The sequence below is a fragment of the Scyliorhinus torazame genome, chromosome 13 (genome assembly GCF_047496885.1).
Source record: "Scyliorhinus torazame isolate Kashiwa2021f chromosome 13, sScyTor2.1, whole genome shotgun sequence".
In the NCBI taxonomy this organism is placed as follows: domain Eukaryota; kingdom Metazoa; phylum Chordata; class Chondrichthyes; order Carcharhiniformes; family Scyliorhinidae; genus Scyliorhinus; species Scyliorhinus torazame.
Genome location: NC_092719.1, coordinates 200,466,039 through 200,487,113, shown reverse-complemented (window position 1 = coordinate 200,487,113; position 21,075 = coordinate 200,466,039). Strand labels below are relative to the sequence as shown.

General features: G+C 43.4%; 1 protein-coding gene across 4 annotated transcripts in view; it reads right to left on the bottom strand.

Moving 5' to 3' along the window:
• celsr3 (cadherin, EGF LAG seven-pass G-type receptor 3) overlaps window positions 1-21,075 on the bottom strand; it is a 341,825-nt gene that overhangs the window by 33,806 nt on the left and 286,944 nt on the right. For 2 of the 4 annotated variants that reach the window (XM_072472881.1, XM_072472882.1), the window contains 5 exons: window positions 20,757-20,931; window positions 17,510-17,622; window positions 15,031-15,110; window positions 5,399-5,525; window positions 2,150-2,269 (listed from right to left, as the gene is read on the bottom strand). In XM_072472881.1, coding sequence (XP_072328982.1) covers window positions 2,150-2,269; window positions 5,399-5,525; window positions 15,031-15,110; window positions 17,510-17,622; window positions 20,757-20,931 — 615 coding nt within the window. Of the gene's footprint in view, window positions 1-2,149; window positions 2,270-5,398; window positions 5,526-6,228; window positions 6,310-15,030; window positions 15,111-17,509; window positions 17,623-20,756; window positions 20,932-21,075 lie in introns of all 4 variants that reach the window. The other 2 variants (XM_072472880.1, XR_011934213.1) reach the window with 2 other exon arrangements.

Genomic DNA, 21,075 nt, shown 5'->3' with positions numbered 1-21,075 from the left:
AATCCACCCTCATTATTAATTTTCAGTCTAACAATCCTGCTCTCTTTTATACACTATGTGCTGTGTTATGGGATAGCTATGTTGGTACATACTTAATTTTTATGAACAAACCGTTTGGCACCCAAGGAAGTTGGTGCTACACAAACATAAAAATCAATTAAATATGACGTTTTCAGTGGAAGACTGATTCCTATTACCGCCCTTGCAATATTACACTACATCCATAGAACTGAAATAAAGGAGCCCACTTCTTTTTAATATAAATATTTATCTTTATATTATTTCAGATTTATATTTCAGACAAAAGAATGAAACATTGGAGCCGTTTATAATGTTTATCTTGTGCCTTGGGGCTTCCTACAGAATTCAGGACAAATCTATCATTTCTAACCCTTTGCTGTATGTTCCAGTTGTCTCAATACCACAAACAGGCTGCGGCTGAATTGGAACTGTTTATTGGGGAAGGGAGTGATACAAGCTTGCAAAGTCATTTAGGCTGTCCAAGATATTGGGCTTTATGCAGGTTGAGCTAAGAGATGCAAAATCTTGGACAAACATTAGTTTATGGAGGATGGAAGGAAAGAGGCCAGCCAGAACAGCATTGGAGTAACTGAGTCCAGAGGTGACTGAGGTGTATATGATGGTTTTGGCAGTGGATGGTGATGTGTTGGGTAGGCTGGGTCGATGTGGACTGCACTTGATGCAGTGTGGCGAGAGACAGACCTCCAACACTTGAGAAGATACAACATGATTTTATTTAACATCTAAACTATTATGCATGTTCAACTGTGGGTTGACACTATGCGGACTTAACTGAAGACCTGATACTAGCCTAACCAGACTTACTAGCTACCACATGGTGTTTGCACTGGCCAGCTCACTAACTCTTACTGTCTCAGAGGCTGGGTCCCGAGAGAGCGGGAAAACTGGTGCCCTCTGGCTTTATAGTGGTCGTGTCCTGTCTGTGATTGGCTGCTCTGTTCTGTGTGCTTACTGGTCATCCTGTGTCAATCACTGCCTGTCTGCACTCCATTGTATACATAGGTGTATATAATGACAGATGGGTTAAAGTACATTTGGAGGTAGATGATGATACAGATTCAGTCTGATTCAGCCTAATCCCCTGGCCAGAGAGGGGGGATGGAGTCCAGGGCAAAAGACTGGAGCTTGCAGTGAGGAAAGAAGACAAATGGCGTTGAACTTTCCAAAGTTGAGCTGGAAGCACTTATGACTGATCCAGGACTGTATATAGGACAAGCAATTTGACAACAATTTTAGGGTTACTCTTACCTACAACCCTGGTGTATTAGCACTCTTATACTCAAGGCAATGAACGGCACAACAAAATATGGGTTTTATTATTGTTGCAGTCAGCTCCTAGTCTCTGGCGAGTTGTTTCCACTGAAGTAACATGTCAGATTAATAATTTGTTGTTATATGTCTCAATTGACTTAACTGAAGCAGTAAATGTGGAGATATGTAATATAATGATGAAGAAATGACGACATCTCCCCGAACAGGCGCCGGAATGTGGCGACTAGGGGCTTTTCACAGTAACTTCATTTGAAGCTTACTTGTGACAATAAGCAATTTTCATTTTCATTTTGTATGTCCTTTTTGTGTCGGCCTTGTAACATATTGAGTGTTATTTACCCACTGACATCAATTAGTTTGCAAGAGAAAATTCTTATTCATATATGCAATAACTCTGGCTAATCTCATGTTTCGTTTCAGTGTTAGGAAATAACAGATGTAATGTTACATTTGAGAAAATAATAAAAACTAATGTTATGCAGGTTCAAAGCCTCACTCATGTGGTATCCTTGCCCCAGCAATATTGTATATAGAGACAGCAAGTGGAGGAGAGGGGAAATCTGGTCCACCACCATGTGTCTTCTGGATCTGAGCTAACAGCAATGCTGATAATGGTTTTGCTGTAGCTTATCACACTCACCTTATTAGAAATGGATACATGTGAAAGGAGAAAATAGGGAAGGTATGTGGCATCAGAAATTATTAAAGTCAAACAGAAAATAAATGCTACACACCACAGGAGGCACCAGAAGAAAATTGAAAATGCTTCAGAGGTTTAACATTCTTTCCATTTACTGGAATAGACTCACTATTTAACAGTTAAGTTTTATTTTACCGAGAGCTGGGGTGCTCGTGTTGCATCATCGCCCTGGTTTCTTTTCCCAAGGCAAGCCAATTTCCAGGCTTCCTGCACTTCTTCACTCAGGATACAGAACAATACCAGAACAGCCAATCCCTGCAGGAGATTAAAAAAACAATAGGTACTGTAAAAGCAAAATTCGATTTATTCTGCAGCAAGTCTGATATCGGAACCACCGTTAAACCTTAAACTGAAATCCTAAATGCACAGAGTATGTACAAGAGGGTCTTGGTGATGAATGTGATGCACGATGAAATTATACAGTCAGCAGGATTTTCAATCATTTCTATTCGGATTCATTCTGGAGTCAGGCCAGAATAAATCTGGCATTGCAAGTTGTCCTTTCAAACTATTTCAGATTTGCTTCAAATTTACTACACTCCTGTGTCATAAATTTGCAGCTCAATCACTAGCCATAAAAGCACATCTTGGAAAGATGGAGGGAGAAAGTATAACAGTCAAACTTCTAGGAAGCAAAGAGCAAACCGGAGTGATCAGACACATTTTTAAATAGAGAGAGAACAGCTTTGAAAGAAGAACGGAGAAACTCGATAGAGTAGTTTCACTCAACTAATAACAAATCTGAGTTGATTGGTAGATAAACAGAGCAATCTTTGGAGTTAATAATAATCTTTATTAGTGTCACAAGTAGGCTTACATTAACACTGCAAGGAAGTTACTGTGAAAAGCCCCTAGTTGCCACACTCCGGCACCTGGTCGTGTACACTGAGGGAGAATTCAGAATGTCCATATTACCTAACAGCACATCTTTCGGGACTCGTGGGAGGAAACCCACGCACCCGGAGGAAATCCACGCAGACACGGGGAGAGCGTGCAGACTCCGCACAGGTGGAGCTAATGGCACTTTTTAAAAGAATGATCATTTATTAAAGTCCAGTGTTAAGTAGGTATCAGCTGCTCCCTTTTGGTACTGTCATGTACGGTGAAGAACTCAGCATTATGTCAAAACATTTGCTTGTGACATTATTGTTAAGTAGAATGAGCCAGCATACTCTGGAGTTCAGAAGAATGAGAAGTGGTCTCATTGAAATGTTTAATATTAGAGGGCCTGACAGGGTAGATGCTAAGAGCTTATTTGCCCCAGACGGAGAATCTAGGACAAAATCTAGACTAAGGAATTGACCATTTAGGACTGGAACGTGGAGAAGTCTCACTTCTTTGAATTTTTGGAATTCTTTACCTGGATGCTCGGTTGGTGTGTATGGTTAAAACGGAGATAAATAGATTTTGGATACTAAGGGAATCGAGGGATATGGGGATAAGTCAGGAAACTGGAGTTGATGTAGAAAATCAGCCAAGGTGCTATTAAATGATGCAGCAGGCTTCAGGGGACATGTGCTCCTGCTCTTATTTCGTACCGTCTTATAATCAGTTCTTTCAAGACACGGGAGCCAGGTCAGAAATAAAGATTCCAATTCTCCGCACCTGATGCATACTGGATCAGGAATATTGGGACATCTCCAAGCCTGAAATCTTCCATTCATTAAAGTTGGAGAAAAGAAATTGTGCGCTGGGAAGAGTTCAATTCCTAGATATGTGGGGCGGGATTCTCTCAACCCGGGGCCGGGCTGGAGAATCCCCGCAGCTGGGTCACGCCGCCCCGAAGCCGGCACCCGATGCTCCGCAGAGCGGAAAATCGGTGCCATTGGCACCGGCATGTTTAGCGCAGCGCCGGTCACTCTACGCCAGATAAAGAAAATAAAGAACTTGCATTTGTATAGTGCCTTTCATGGCCAAACAAAAGCACTTCAGAAATCAATTAAGTAGTTTTGAAGTGTAGTTACATTTGCTGTTTAATGAGGTGTACTCGGAAGGTCAAATGAGGCACAAGAATACACAGTTAATGGGGGAATGCTGAGAGGTGAAGATGGAATGAGGGCTCTTGAGGTGGCACTGTGGTTAGCACTGCTGCTTCACAACTCCAGGGACCCGGGTTCAATTCCTGTCTCAGGTGACTGTGCGCAGTTTGCATTTTGTCCCTGTGTCTGCGTGGGTTTCCTCCGGGTGCTCCGGTTTCCTCCCACAGTCCAAAGATGTGCAGGTTAGGTGGATTGGAAGGCAGCACGGCTGCACAGTGGTTAGCACTGCTGTCTCACAGCGCCAAGGTCCCAGGCTCGATACCGGCTCTGGGTCACTGTCCATGTGGAGTTTGCACATTCTCCCCGTGTTTGCCTGGGTTTTTCCCCCACAACACAAAGATGTGCAGGGTAGATAGATAGGCCTCTTGCCCCTTAATTGGAAAAAATGAATTGGGTACTCTAAACTCTAAATTTATAAATAAAAAAGTTAGGTGGATTGGTCTTGATAAATTGCCCCTTAGTGTCCAAAAGGTTAGGTGGGGTTACTGGGCTACGGGGATAGGGTGGAGGTGTGGGATTAAGTAGGGTGCTCTTTCCAAGGGCCGGTGCAGACTCTTCACTGTGAATTCTATGAAGCTATGAAAATCCACAGATCCCTGAAGGTAATAGGACAGGTTAATTAATTGGTTAAGAAGGCAAGTGGAATCTTTTCCTGGATTAGCGAAGGTATGGAATAGAAGATCAGGTTCGATTCCCGGCTTGGGTCACTGTCTGTGTAGAGTCTGCACGTTCTCGTTGTGTCTGTGTGGGTTTCCTCCGGGTGCTCCGGTTTCCTCCCACAAGTCCTGAAATTGGGGCTTGTTAGGTGAAGTGGACATTCTGAATTCTCCCTCAGTGTACCCAAACAGGCGCCGGAGTGTGGCAACTAGGGGATTTTCACAGTAACTTCATTGCAGTGTTAATGTAAGCCTGCTTGTGGCAATAATAAAGCTTATTATCTTTTAGGTGTCAACTCCTTTGTACTGCAGATGACATAAGACTTACCATACATAGCACAGATGTGGCTTTGAGACGCAAGACATCCAGGACTGGAAGTAAATGTAACGTTACACAATTTATACTTTACACGTTAGCAATAGTGATTTCTCAACGTTGCCTAGTATGGAAACCTGTGTGGATAATAGAAGACACTGTGACACAGACATGCATTCACCTATTTAGTTTCAGATGCGTATGAGTTTCAAAGAAGTCATGAACTCTGAGATAAGCCAAAGCTGCACACTAGCAGCAAATGTTAGTTTTCAACATATAATCCAATGGGAAATAATGAGTTGAATTCCACCACTCAGGCAGGACATCTTAGTACATGCTCCCATGCAAACTGTTAGTGAGAGTAAGCGGTTACCTGAAAACAGCAGAGAACAGTGTAGAGGTAGTGAAAAGCAAGGATGCTGTTGTTGACAGCCATCAGCCCAAAAAGCCAGGTGGCACTAACGATTAGTAGCAGAATGAAGGCGCTTCGAATTGTGGTACTAGAGAGACAGGAGAATAACCTACATATGAGATAGAGCAGGGAGCAACATAGCATGTTGGCAGAAACAGCATACCTGTGAAAGTTTAAAACAAAAAACAAGCAGGTGAGGGGAGAACTGGAAGGGCTCAGTACAGGAGAAAAGGTACAAATTATTTTAATCACGGACAAGAGAACTGGACAAGTATACACCCTTTGGAAAGATATAATTGTTGTGGGCATGTAAGGGAACTTAATCAGTTGTTTAAAAAAACCAAATCATATGGTATAATCAAAGGGAATGGTGTAGTTTGATAAAGGCAGCAATAAGACGTCTCCTGACCAGGGATTTACATGTTCAAGTTTTGAGCTTGCCTGACACTCAACGATGCATGTCAGCTCAGTCAAGTTGGCAACTCCAGTTCTTACATGGCATTAAGAAGAACTATCACAGGAAAGATTTCCACAAGGAATCAGTACATTCTACCTTCCATAAATGGGAATGAATATCATCTGGATTGTACTTCCCGACATAGGTGGTGCATAGATGCAGAAAATTGCAAACGGCAAATTGACACATCCTCCTGGCTAGAAGACGTTGCCTGCTGGTGAGAAGGCAACATAGGGAGACAAACAGGAAGAAGATACAGACAGAGTTATATTTGTAGGAGAAAAGGGGTAAGAAGCTGGGGGGAGGGACCCAGGGGGAAATGGCATCTACTCACAGAAAACCGATAAGATTGAAGTTTGTGTAGGGACCAGGTTTATCCCCGGTGTCCCAGTTCCTCACATGTCTCTTGGCAGCCCTAAGCACGTAAAGAAAAATAAGGCTTGGACAGACATCAGAAAACACTCAGCTTTCCAGAATATTTTGACGGGGGGAGCATTGCTCAAGCTGACACAAGATAGATTGTGGCTGCAAAGAGGTGAGCTGTCATAGAGTACAAACTTACAAGTTCAAATATGCTCAATTGAAGCACACAAAAAATTATGGTGAAAAGAAAATATGTTTTAAACATTGCTTCCAATTTGAAAATTCTAGGTGCAAAATTCAGTCTCTCTTCAAACTACTGTTTGCTTCATTTACTGTATTCTAGATTTCTTCTTCTCCCAGTAACTACATTTATGTATCCCACATGGTAATAACCATTTACTGTAAAAAATTAGCACTGATTTTGCTGGCTTGCATTTCCTTTAACTTTTATCTTGTTGCTTTGTCCTCCAGCCTACAAGGGCCACACCTCTGACAGAAAATAAAATTAAAGGAAGGCTGCGTGCAATGTTGCAGTTTATGAAATGTGACTTAAGATAAACAAATAAGACATCGCAAAGAAGTATTAATTCTTAAAATGCACGTCAATATTTCACTTTGCCCAACAAGCTTCTTATCAAAACCCAGAATACAGTTGTCCCAGGCTTTGATTTGATCCCAGGTATTTTGCTGTAGATTACATTGCATTGCTCTTTTCACCCAATTTGTGCTATTGAATGTTGCCACTGGCAAGAAGGGCATGACAGAGGGCCATGATTAGTGTTATAACCTGCCCGAATCCTATTGGCTGGGGACAATTGGTTATCGCATGATGTATTTTAGGGAGTATGAGCTCCCCAATCAGGGGGATGGGGCAATCACTAGTAGTTGCAGCTGTATAAATAAAGCTGGCCAGTGTGATACCAGCGAGAGAAGGAAGCAGTGGTGAACTACCGCTGCTGTGTACATGTTGTTGTAAATAAAGTTACTTTCTGTTAAACACTACAAACCCGTGCTGAATTCTTCATGGACCACACAAAAATTAGACAGCAATTCAGTCAAACTAGAGTGAAGATCCAGTTAAAAATAACTAAGATTATAAAGGCTTGAACATGTGGATAGTTACTATGGCCCAGATCTTCCGATGAGCGACATTGTCGGACTGCTGCTCCGCTTGGACATTTCCCCGACTCAGCGGTACTCTGCATTTCTTCCAGACCTTCTGAGCCCGCCTTTTTCAGAAATACCTAGCCCAGCAACCCTCGGAGAGCTCCGTCACAGCAGATTGGAGTCGGGTGACAGACAGGACCCTGCCCCGTAATAATCATGTCGTAGGGGGTAGTTGGGTGGTTGTCGGGTCTGGGATAGTTGGGTTGTCGGGATAGTCAGGTGGGGCCCAGTTGCAGTTACCCGGAAGTTAGGTTTTAATATGTCTGGCACTTTCTGGGTAACTATCCAGAGAATTACATCGGAACTGTCTGAAGTCTCTGAGAGTCAGAAACACTCGTTGAGGATTCTGGGCAGTGGGGGAATTACCCATTGGAAGCTGAGACTTTCTTAGCAATTTCCATGTTGGTCGTGGATGATCCAGAGGCCAGAAGATTTGGGCCTATGCTTAAAACCAGCTGGGAATTTTGACTTTTCCATCACTGCCTACTTCTGAATTTGGTTGTTAAGAGGTTTGAGCGTGTTAAATTGCTGCGAATAAGATTCAGGCACAAAAACTGGTGAATAACGTCTAAGCAGCAGACAGCTTAAAGAGGAAGAAACAGATCTATTTGCTGAAAACTTCCCTGAAGACATGACTCCTTAGAGCGAAGGTTGAGGGGAGATTTCATAGAGGTGCACAAAAATGACAGTTTTAGGTAAAGTAAACAAAGAAATGTTGTTCCCATTAGCTGATAGTAAATGATCTAGCGGACACAGATTTATGGTTTTGGGCAAGGGATGTATGTGAGGAAGAACATTTCTTTGCAGCAAGTGATAATGATCTTGGACCCGCTGCCTGGAAATGGGGTGGGAGAGAGATGATGAATGACTGCAAAAGGAAATTGCATGGGTGCTCGAGGGAAATTAACCTGTAGGGTTACAGGTACATAGCAGGGGAACGGGGCTGACTAGATTTCCCTACAAAAAGCTAGCATGGCCATGATGGACTGAATGACCTCCCTCTGTGCTGTAGTGGCCATATCACCCTAGCTATTTTGAGAGATAGGAAAAAAACTAAAAGGCCTATATAATGGAAATGACATTACCACAACAATTTTTAAGTTGGAAAATTGGGATTGAGCAATAACCTCCTCCTATCATTAATATAAACACAATCGCACAAATCGCAAACCCTCACTGATCATGCAGCCCTTTTATAAAAAATGGGTTAACAGAAGACTTCACTGTGAAAAATCAGTCAGTAGCCTTAACAGCAACTAGACATTCAATACTAATAGACAATGTAAGAATGTCATTGCATAATAGTCTACAAATATTTGTGTGTTCACCTGAAATTCCTTTGTCTGCTATTTTAGCAGAATTGATAGCCCCAAGCCTTCAATTTCCTGAAACCTATCTATGTTGATGTGCTCTGGGAACAAAATAAAAATGGAAAGAATCTCTGGTTTTTGGACAAGGTGGTAATGGTGAACTCCAAAACAAAGAGTATTTTCTGTTCATGTAGTGCTGCTTTTTTGTACCAGGTGGTGCTATTATACTGTAGAAACCTAAGCAATGGCATTCATGATCTTCTGTCAAGAAAATGGCATTGCAGAACACATTTCTGAACTATTTATTCCTCAGACTTTATCTCCATTTCTCTCTCTCTGCTCCTTAGGCCAACAAATCTGTGACAACAGTATCTTAGACAATTGGTAGATGTTTTGGACAGCTTTGGCTTCATGGGCCAGATCGAAGTTTAAATCCATTTACCATTAATTTGCGTATCTCTTAAAATCACTGATACCAACAGACCTTGATTTATTTACTACTGATATGAGTGTTAAAAATAACCCATATAATTAAAAAAGAACAAATCAAAACCTAAGAAATATAAGAGTAGATAATATTAGAGGTTTAAAATGTCAGGGAACGATAGTTTGGTCTCCCCCAATACAGAGGGCAATGAACCCAGAAGATGTTTTTACATTGAATAGGTTAAATAAATTCAGTAACCTACTGTCATAAAATTATGGATGGTCAACAGGTATAGCCCAGTCAAAGGTAGCAAGAAAAACACGGGCCCCATATCTAAGGAAGGATGTGCTGGCCTTGGAGTTGGTCCAGAGGAGGTTCACAAGAATGATATCGGGAATGAAGGGCTTGTCATATGAGGAGCAGTTGAGGACTCTGGGTCTGTACTTGATGGAGTTTAGAAGGACGAGGGGGGATCTCATTGAAACTTAAAGAATGAGAAGTCTTGATAGCATGGACGTAGAAAAGATGTGGAGGCCAAGCTACTGAGTATCTTTAAGACAGAGATGGATAGGTTCTTGATTAATAAGGGGATCAGGTGTTATGAGGAGAAGGCAGGCGAATGGGGATGAGAAATATATCAGCTATGGTCAAATGGCAGAGCAGACTCGATGGGCAGAGTGACCTAATTCTGCTCCGATATCTTATGGTGCATTCTAAGATGGCAGCCAGAAAGCTCAAAGTGTGAAGTTACAGCACCCATTCATGGTCCAGGTGATTATCAATCTCTCATGGAATTAGGTTGGGATGAAATTTATCAGTGCACCAGTAAATGCAGCACGCAATAGCTAAATGTGGCCAAGAAGAAAGATCACAGGCAAAGGACTGGACCAAAAGACCTTCAGCACACATCCTCAAACTCTCCCAATTGCAATGAGTCCAGCGGAAGATATGGTCCATAGTAAATTATACATACAAGTAACAAACCTTTTTTGGCGTGTTACTGAGATTTTTACATCCTTGGTTTGCTCATGTCTACCAATAATCCATCACTTTCACAACAAATTGATTGGCAAATTAAAAAGGGCAAGACCGCAAGGAATTGGTAGAAACATAAGAAGAAAATAAACAATAAATAAAAATGAAGGGCGGAACATAAAATTTGAGTTAATACGGGAAGAATAGCAGGCAAACACATTCACACTGAACTAAACTCAATGAAAGAAATTATCAAATCAATACAAAGTCCGTGTGACATAAATGGAAGAAGACAACTGAAAATTTGTGCTTTGAGCGAACAAATATATTCTGTATTTTTTCCTTATCCTTATGTTGCTCTAAGTGACACAGATAACTTGGTTTCAACAATAAGTTACTTGGCAACCCACGGGTTTGGAATATTATTCGCCACTTCAATCCCAATGTAATGCCTCAGTGCTCTTTTGGTGAGCTATAACATTACAGACTTAAGTTATAGCTGTTGGGAAATGATAGCTGAAAATGTATTTTCCTTCCTGATAACTATTTAATGATTTTGTTGGAATCCCTGATGAGCTGTTTCTGACATCTGTGTATTCTATTTGTAGCATGTCAAACATAATTTAATTTTTAAACAAAAAATAAATATGCAAGATTGGTTAGGAAAGGGCCAAGGGAACAGAGCCAGAGGCTGACGACGAAAACTCATTTTCTTTTGATTCTCACGAAAAAGGTCATCCGTTGATCTTGTGATCCCAATGCAGAACATGACACATATCAGGGGCGTCATTCTCCGACCCCCCGCTGGGTCGGAGAATGACCGTTGGCCGCCGTGAATCCCGCCCCCGCCGAAGTCTCCGGTACCGGAGATTGGGCGGGGGCAGGAATCGGGCCGCGCCGGTTGGCGGGACCCCCCGCTCAATTCTCCGGCCCGGATGGGCCGAAGTCCCGCCCAGAAATTGCCTGTCCCGCCGGCGTAAATCAAACCTGGTATCTACCGGCGGGACCAGGCGGCGTGGGCGGGCTCCGGGGTCCTGGGGGGGGGGGGGCACGGGGCGATCTGACCCCGGGGGGTGCACCCACGGTGGCCTGGCCCGCGATCGGGGCCCACCGATCCGCGGGCGGGCCTGTGCCGTGGGGGCACTCTTTCCCTTCCGCCTCCGCTACGGCCTCCACCATGGCGGAGGCGGAAGAGACTCTCCCCACTGCGCATGCGCGGGGAACTGACAGCGGCCGCTGATGCTCCCGCGCATGCGCCGGGAAACTGACAGCGGCCGCTGACGCTCCCGCGCATGCGCCGCATTTCTGCGCCAGCTGGCGGGGCAACAAACGCCATTTCCGCCAGCTGGCGGGGCGGAAATCCCTCCGGCGTCGGCCTAGCCCCTCAATGTTGGGGCTAGGCCGCCAAAGATGCGGAGCATTCCGCACCTTTGGGCCGGAGCGATGCCCGTCTGATTGGCGCCGTCTTTGGCGCCAGTCGGCGGACATCCCGCTGTTGGGGGAGAATTTCGCCCCAGAACACCATGGAGAACAGCACACCCAATATATAGTTCACCCAATTTTCTGTCCATTAAAATGAACAGATGGAAATCTCAATGGGTTGCATAGTGGGCACAGTGTCCTCTATAATCTTTTTTCCAATACACACTTGCAGTAGGTAATGCCTGCACTGGCAGTACAAATGTAGATGATTTCTCCAATAGTTTTCTTGAAGTCTCTCAAGTCTAACTAGACAGCTATCATCGCCTCTTAGATTTGGTTAACTGGGAGTCAACGAAGGACAGGATAAAGCGTGACTTGGTGTGAGTTAGGGTTTGGACAGCAGAATTTTTGCTCAGCTCAAATTCACAAAGAGCGGAAGATGAGAGGTCAACCAGAAAAGCACCAGAATAATAGTCTGGAGCCAAGAAAACATGGATGATAGCTTCAGCAGCAGATGAGTGGATGCAAGGGTATTGATAGAGTCTAGTTTTATTTCGAGTTTTACACATATAGGGGCTAGTTGAATGCATATGACTAACAAGCAAAATATTTAAAGTGTCTTTACTGTGGGAACTCAGTCATTTACTCATATAATGAATCAACCATTGTATTCAATTCTGAGAACAGAGTTTTTCCTGTGTAATCAACTAATCAATTTTAGTTAGGACCCCGTCAAGCTATGAAACATGGCAAAGCGTGAGAAAACATATCCTTTATTTTTCCTAAGATGGCGCACACGAACGCTGAGCTAGTTTTGATAGGCACCAATCAATCTCAAGTAATGTCCAATGTTTGATTAACAAGTTATCCTCTAATTAACAGACATTCAGTTGAACAAACCGGGAGATTCCAGCTACGAATTAGAATGAAAAGTCCTTCAGCACACATCGCAAATGAGGGGTTAAACCAGAGATAAGGGGCGGGATTCTCCGCTATCCGGCAGGGCGGGGCGTACTGGCGCCGAGGAGTGGCGTGATTGGAGCTGGCGGGGTTGGTGCCGCGCTAGCCGGCACCGAAGGGCTAGGCGCCGCGCCAACCGGTGCCAAAGGGCCTCCGCCAGCCGGCGCGAGTTGGCGAATGCACGGTAACACCAGCGTGTACTGGCGTCATCCCAGTGCATGCGCAGGGGGGCGCTTCTCCACGCCGGCCATGGCGGACCGTTACACCGGCCGACGCGGAGAGAAAGAGTGCCCCCAAGGCACAGGCCCGCCCGCGGATCGGTGGGCCCCAATCGCGGGCTAGGCCACCCTGGCCAGATACCCCCGCGCCCCCGCAGAGGACTCCGCAGGGCGCCCGCAGAGCCAGGTCCCGCTGGGTAATATACGCCGGCCGGACCGGCCGAAAACGGGCGGCCACTCGGCCCATCGTGGGGCAGAGAATTGCCGGGGGGGGGCCGCTGCCAACGGGCCCCGACCGGCACGACGTGATTCCCACCCCCGCCGAAAAACCGAGAATCCGGCCACCGGCGTCGGGGTGGGGATTCACGCCATCCCTATGCGATTCTCCGGCCCGGCGGGGGTTCGGAGAATCCCGCCCAAGAATTCAGTTAAAAATAGTACCTTGTGGTCGAGGTTCTTTGTTCCTGAATTCTTGAATCATCTATCTGTTTGTTTGTGTTTAGTGATTTCTTTTGTGCTTATGCCTTTTCTGCATTGTTTCATATTTTGTTTCTAAGTTATATTCAATTCTTATTCAAATGTATACAAGTCAGTAACTAAAAATAAAGTTGTATTTCTGACGCCTCCACCAACCAGATTACCGATTCTTATTCGAAGAGAAAAATAAGAGTCCCCACAGGTATATTTAAGAGATCATAGAATTGATAGTGCAGAAAGAGGCCATTCGGCCTATTGAGCCTGCACTGGCCTTTGGAAAGAGTGCCCACTTAAGACATCGCCTCCACCCTATCCCCGTAACCCAGTAACCCTACCTAAACGTTTGGACACAAAAGGGCAATTTAGCGTGGCCAATTCCCCTAAACTGCACATCTTTGGACTGTGGGAGGAAGCCCACGCAGACATGGGGAGAAAGTGTAAATTCCAAATAGACAGTCACCCGAGGCTGGAATCGAACCCTGGTCCCTGGAGCTGTGAACTGTGCCACCGCGCTGCCAGAGATGTTGAAAATGGAAATAGGAAGTTTGAAACAGTTGTCAGAAAGGGCAGGAGGAATGGAATTTGTGGTGGATGTCAAATGCATTGGTTCCTGTCTACATGATGGTCAGTTGGAGAAAACTGCTGCGTATCCCAGACTCAATACCAGACAAGCAAGCTGGCGACACGGAGAAGTGCAGAGTTTGAAAGAGGCAGGGGTGAGGCTTTCATGGGAAACCTGAAGCCATGTCTTCAGATAATGTTGCCATGGGGCAGCAAGCAGATGAGAAATAGTATGGGGCCAGATTTAGACTTGAAGACAAGCCATTGCAGGAAGTTCTCTATGAAATTGCAGGCGTGGAACCAGTCAAAGCTCAAGTCTGTCTGTCTCAAAACTATTCTCACAACTTGAGTAATTTGTTTAATACTTCTCTCACATTCCCAGACAGGACATATAAATCAACTTAATTTTCAGAGCTTTATTTTATCTCTCGGTGCTATCACAAAGGAAACATCTTGACTGATAGCTCACATTATCTCTCATCTTTGGTTCACAATCTTTCTCTACACTACAATTTCTCAATTCTTTCAATTTAATCAACATCATTATTGTCATTCCTGTCCTGAACTTTCTTCTCCCAGTCGTTCTAAGTATTATCTCTAACAGTGTGCACTTTTCTCCTTATATTTCACCAAGTTGAAATCAAGACTCGCTAAATTGTCTCTCGTCCTATTTTAAATCATTTTTCCCAGGGATGAAGACTTCACTCAGTGCACTGTATTAAGTGAGTGTGCAGTAAAATATAAGCACCGATATATTTATCACTGCTCTAATCACTCAAACTTGCTCCCTAAACCTTGGGATGAGTTTCACAAAACAGCCGTTTGTCTCTTAACAGCTATTACCTAATCAGCATTGATCTACTCTCCCTTTCTTGCAGCTGTATCCTTTTGGCTCAATTGAAAGCCTTTACATATCTCAAGGAATTTAAAAGTGACTCCAGGACGGGACCATTGCAAAGCATTTCACACAGTTTTGTTTCAAATGACAGCAAAAATTATCATTTTCAGTAACACCATTATATGACGAAGTTTGGAATTCCTAAATCCTTTTTTGGCATTTACTAGCAATATGTACATTTATAAATGCTCAGGGTGGAAGCACTTCACCCACTTAATTCAACATATAATAAAAATTCTTAGCAAATGGAAGAAAAGCCATTTTGAGAAAACAATGGGAATATCTTCAGTAAATCTAAACACGCTGCTAAAATGCCAAGTATTGTTGCCCTACTTTCTGCATTTCTTTTACTACTCACAGAATCGATCTTTTCTTGGCTTCCTTCTGTGTTGGGGCACAGGACATTCTTGCTACCAACAAGGAGATCACAATGTTCATCTAAAAGCAATACATATCTCAAGTGAAACTTCAAACAAAGTTCAAGCTTCATAAAGAGTCCAAACATCCATTCGGTGAGATATAGAAAATAGCAATGACGATCTCAACGGGGATAGAATTGGAATCAGGGCAGAAAATTACCTGAAGCAAAAAGGTGGGGATGGGGGGGGGATGGGGGTTAGAATTTCCTTGCATTCAGACTCCGAAATAATCCACAAATGCAGAGGTTTAAAAAAAAATATTATCCATATTTTCAGAGAATCTTGAAATCGATTTTCAGTTCAGCAGTAACTGAGAAACAAACAGTTGTGGTGATTTTTCTCCCTAGTGTTTGGATCAGGATCTTCCAGAAAATGCAGCCTAGTAGCTCTTTTTCACTCATTCATGGAATGTGAGCATCCTTGGCAAGGCCAGCATTTCCTGCCCATCCCTAACTGCCTTTGAAAAGCTGGTGAGCCGCCTTCTTGAATCGTAGCAGTCCATCTGGTGTAGGTGCACCCACAATGCTCGAAGGAAGTTCCAGGTTTTTGACGCAGCAACAGTGAAGGAACGGCGAACGGACAGTGAATGAATACAGTGCAATCGTCAGTGGACATTCTGACATCTGACGTTATAACGTACGGAAGGTCATTAATGAAGCAGCTACAAATAGGTGGGCATAGGACATTCCCTGAGGGACTTTTGCAGTGCTATCCTGGGGCTGAGTTTATAACCATCTTCCTCTTTGCTAGGTATGACACCAATCAGTGGAGGGTTGTACGCCAATTCGCACTGACTTTAATTTTCCTCGGGCTCCTTGATGCCTACTCAAGATCTACAAAATTATGAGGGGCATAGATAGAGTGGAAAGTCAGAGATTTTTTCCCAGGGCAGAGGGGTCAATTACTAGGGGGCATAGGTTTAAGGTGCGAGGGGCAAGGGTTAGAGGAGATGTACGAGGCAAGTCTTTTTACACAGAGGGTAGTGGATGCCTGGAATTTGCTGCCAGAGGAGGTGATGGAAGCAGGGACGATAGTGACGTTCTAGGGGCATCTTGACAAATACATGAATAGGATGGGAATAGAGGGATACGGACCCAAGAAGTGTAGAAGATTTTAGTTTAGACGGGCAGCATGGTCGGCGCAGGCTTGGAGGGCCAAAGGGCCTGTTCCTGTGCTGTACTTTTCTTTGTTCTTTGTGTACTCAGTTAAATGTCGCCTTGATGTCAGTCTCACCTGCTGAATTCAGTTATTTTGTCGATATTTAGACCAAGGCTGGAATAAGGTCAGGAGCTGAGTAGTCCTGGTCGAATCAAAGCATCAGTGAGCTGGTTATTGCTGTACAACTGCCATGTGGTAGCACTGTTGATGACATCTTCCATCACTTTGCTGATGATCGAGAATGGAAAGATGGGCAGTAATTGGCTGGATAATATCTGACCTGCTTTTTGTGGATAGATGCCATTGCTGCAGCTGTACTGGAAAAGTGAGGATTGAGGTGCAGCTAGTTCTAGAGCACACATTTTTAAGAGCAATGCCAGGATGTTGCCAAGTCCCATAGTCTTTCCCATATCCAGTGCCTTCAGCTACTTCTTGCTATCATGGGGAGTGAATCAAATTGGTTGAAGACTAGCATCTGTGATGTTGGGGAGCACAAGAGGCAACTGAGATGGATCACCCACTCAACACTTCCAGCTGAAATGCCAACAAATGCCTTGCCTTTTGTGCTAATGTGTTGGACCTTGGACCCCCCCCCCCCCAATCACTGAGGATGCGGATAGCTGCGGAGTCTCCTCCTGCGGTTCGTGTTTAATTGTCCACCACCATTAAGGGCCGCAAAGTTTTGATCGGATACACTGGTTGTGAAATTGCTCATATCTGTGTTTTTGCTATTTAACATGAATGTGGTCCTGTAGCTTCACAAGACTGACCCCTCATTATTAGGTACACCTGCTGCTTGCTCTCCGCCACTCCTAACTGAACTAGGGTTGATCCCCAGGCTGGATGTTAATGAAAGAGTGAGGGATATTCTGGGCCCTCAGATTACAGGTTATTATTTAATACAACTGCTGCTGATGGCCCACTGCACCCTGTGGACACACAGTTTTGAGTTGCTATATCTAATTTTGAATCTATCCAGTTTAGCAGGGTGGTAGGGTCACATCACAAATTGGATGGAATCCTCAGTACGCAGTTGAGATTTTGTCTCCACAAGGACTGCACAGTAGTCAGTCCTACCAATTCTCAGAAGCATCTGTGACAGGTAGACTGATGAGAGCAGAGTCAAACGGGTTTTCCCCTTTTGTTGGATCCCTCATTACCTATCAAAGATAGCCTAGCAGTTATGTTCTTTAGGACTTGACCAGCTCGATCGAGGAAAGTACATAGCTAGTATATTTTTTAAAAAGGAGCAATATTTACCAAAATAACAACAGCAATTGGTCCAGCAAAGCTCCAGATCAGCTTATCATGCACAGAGATCCAGCAGAAATCAGGATTTCCATAACCCTCTGGGTCCAGACCAACTGCAAGACCTGGAAAACATAGTGATAGATATAACAACTTGAAAATATACTGAGCTTCAAATTTTCACAGGCAGAAGTCCACAGGATTCCCTCATGAAAAGTAAGAGAGAAAAATGAAGATCAGGTCAAACTAGGTTGCTCTTATGTGTCTCCGAGTGGTTAGATATATAGGCAGATATTTCAGAGCAATGTGTCCACCTTTTCAATTGAAGAATGGGATGGTTAGAGAGGATAAATTACTGTAAAATGGAGAAACTAAGAAAAAAAAATGGGTCCTCTTTGTAAGTGAAATGAGAAATACAAATCAAGCTATATCTGGGATTCCCCAAAAACCGAGGTGCTCAAATACAAAATAGAGCAAGATAATTCAGGTATGCTAAAACCTGCCATGGCATTATAAAAATTCACAAAGAATATGTCTATGATTCCTGAATTTCGGGAAACCTGGTTTATAAAATGGCCTTGAACTCTTGAGCTGTGCTCCCAGAATGTTCAAAGGCAGTGCAAGCTGCGAAGGTATTACAGGGTGGAAATAATGCTCACAGTGGCAAAACTAGCTTTAGTAATGAAAGTGTTCAATATTTTGACAGCTTGCCCTCTGGGGATTGAAGAGATGAATCATTAATGATTTGGAAAAACAAGCAGTTATGAGGTGGGAGAATTCAGGTGCTTGGTTCAATCTTAATTTCATGAGAAGAACAATGAAGCAGAATATTGTGGCAGCTGTGTAGCACATAAGTACTTGACTCGAACATAAAGCCACAGAATACGTCCCAAAGGACTTAAACTTGCTTGCGCCAGTTGATGAGTTTTATCAGCATTCCATAATGCCTCTTGATGCATAACTACAGAGAAACATTGCTTCCTATTTATGCTCCCAAAGAAGAAGGCAGGGGAAACGAAACATACATAAAACTGACTGAGATGTCACTAAGCAAAGATGACGAGTGTCAAGTTAAGAACCATTAGTGAGGACAGCACGGTGGCGCAGTGGTAGCACTGCAGTCTCACGGCGCCAAGGTCCCAGGTTCGATCCCGGCTCTGGGTCACTGTCCGTGTGGAGTTTGCACATTCTCCCCGTGTTTGTGTGGGTTTCGCCCCCACAACCCAAAGATGTGCAGGGTAGGTGGATTGAACACGCTAAATTGCCCCCCAATTGGAAAAAATGAATTGGGTACTCTAAATTTTTTTTAAAATAACTAAGTAAATAAAGAACCATTCGTTGAAAGAAGAAACATCGAGGCTGGTGGCAAGAAATAAACTTACTGAATCGAAGTGCGAGAACACAATGCACAGTTACATGAATCTTGCATGCAAGATTTAATTTCCTCATTGTGAAAAACAAATGAAAATTAATGTAACTCGCCTAAGTCTTGGTCCTAATGGTTGCAAATTCAGTCGCAAAATTAGGGATAAAAATCACAGAAATTACAGCATCAAATGGGGCCATTCAGTCCAGCATGTTTGTGCTACTGCTAACTCAATGGCAGGTGTACATTCTAAACCTCTTTCCTCCTGTCCAACCCCTTTAAAAAATGTTATGTACTTGTCTCAAATAAAGCATTCTTTGTACTAACAACCACCTTTGTGAAAAAGGTTCTTAAATCCCATTCTGTCTCCTGGTGATAATCCTTAGTCCATGCCCCTTTTGATCAATTTCCCACATTCCAATACAAAGAATTTAAAAAGAAAATTATCCTCCGAAGCTTTTCACAATTTTGAAAACATTATTAGAACCTCCCTTGATCCTGTGTTCGCAAAAAAAGCCCAATTTTTAAAATCCTTCCTTCATAATCATAACCTCACATTCTTGGTACAATTCCAAATATTGGCTCAAATATCTTTATAATGAGCTGCCTAAATTGTTTGCCTAAATGCCTTGTGGCTAACAAATGCATCGTACAAATTTAGCAAATTTAGCATCACTGTCTTATTTTGTATTCATAAGAACTAGGAGCAGCAGTGCCCATCTGGCCCTTCGAGCCTGCTCCGCCATTCAATGAGATCATGGCTGATCTTTTGTGGATTCAGCTCCACTTTCCCGCCCGAACACCGTAACCCTTTACTCCTTTATTCTTCAAAAAACTATCTTTATCTCGAAAACATTTAATGCAGGAGCCTCAACTGCTTCACTGGGCAGGGAATTCTATAGATTCACAACCCTTTGGGTGAAGAAGTTTCTCCTAAGCTCAGTCATAAATCTACTTCCCCTTATTTTGAGGCTATGCCCCCTAGTTCTGCTTTCACCCGCCAGTGGAAACAAACCCCCTGCATCTATCCTACTTATTCCCTTCATAATTTTATATGATTCTATAAGATCCCCTCCCCGCATCCTTCTAAATTCCAAAGAATACAGTCCCAGTCTACTCAACCTCTCCTCGTAATCCAACCCCCCTCAACTCGGGGATTAACCTAGTGAATCTCCTCTGCACACCCTCCAGCACCAGTACGTCCTTTCTCAGGTAAGGACACCAAAACTGAACACAATACTCCAGGTGTGGCACACAATACTCCAGGTGTGGCACACAATACTCCAGGTGTATTCCACATCTCTATGCATAAATCCCACAATTGCATTTTCCTTTTCTACCAGGACGCGTACCTTTCAGGATCTCAGCTATCCATGAGCCCCTACTCCTTAGATTTCAATGAGTTCCCCTCTTCACTGTAACTATCTCACTGGATTGACCAAACGTCACCTGGATTGCAACCAGTGGGATTGCTACACATTGGGAACTTGCATCATGAACCCTGGCAGATGGTATACAGTCAAGGGGGAGAAGAGTTAGACAATTTAAATATTCCCAGTGGGTCCTTGTGCCACTTTACAAAAATAATCTGTTAGAACTGTGTGTTATAAATATTAAAGCAAGAATATCTGAAAATGTTGCTGTTATTAGAGGGTGCATCATGTCAAAGCATGTCGCATTGGAATTGTGTAAACAAGGACACAACACTGTTAAGTGAGTGAGTTTCTCCCTTTTGACTGTTGTGCGTTATAAATGCTGATATAAATGTACACACACATGTACAGGAATAAGACGTGAAAATGATGCACAGTACTATTCTGGTTTGGATGCCTATTTTCAGTCGTGTGTGTACATTTATATCAGCTCATCGTTGCTTGTACTACTAATGCAAACCTGTGATGATAGCGGGCACTCCCCAACCAATGGCATAGTAGAATCTCATGGCACCAAAGTTGATGTTTCTAGCTTCAGTTTGCATCCGGTAGATGTGAAGTCCCTCCACAAAGATCCAAGCAAAGATTGCCATGAAAAAGTAGTGCAGCAAGATAGCAATCACTGTGCAGAGAAACTGTAGAAAAGAAACTAGGATAGTGAATACAGATCATGAATGAAAGTGTCACATTCTGGTTAAAAAAAAAATGATAACCTTACGCTATATGAATCAATAAAGAAATGCCATCTTTTATATGGATTTCTATTACACACGTAATAG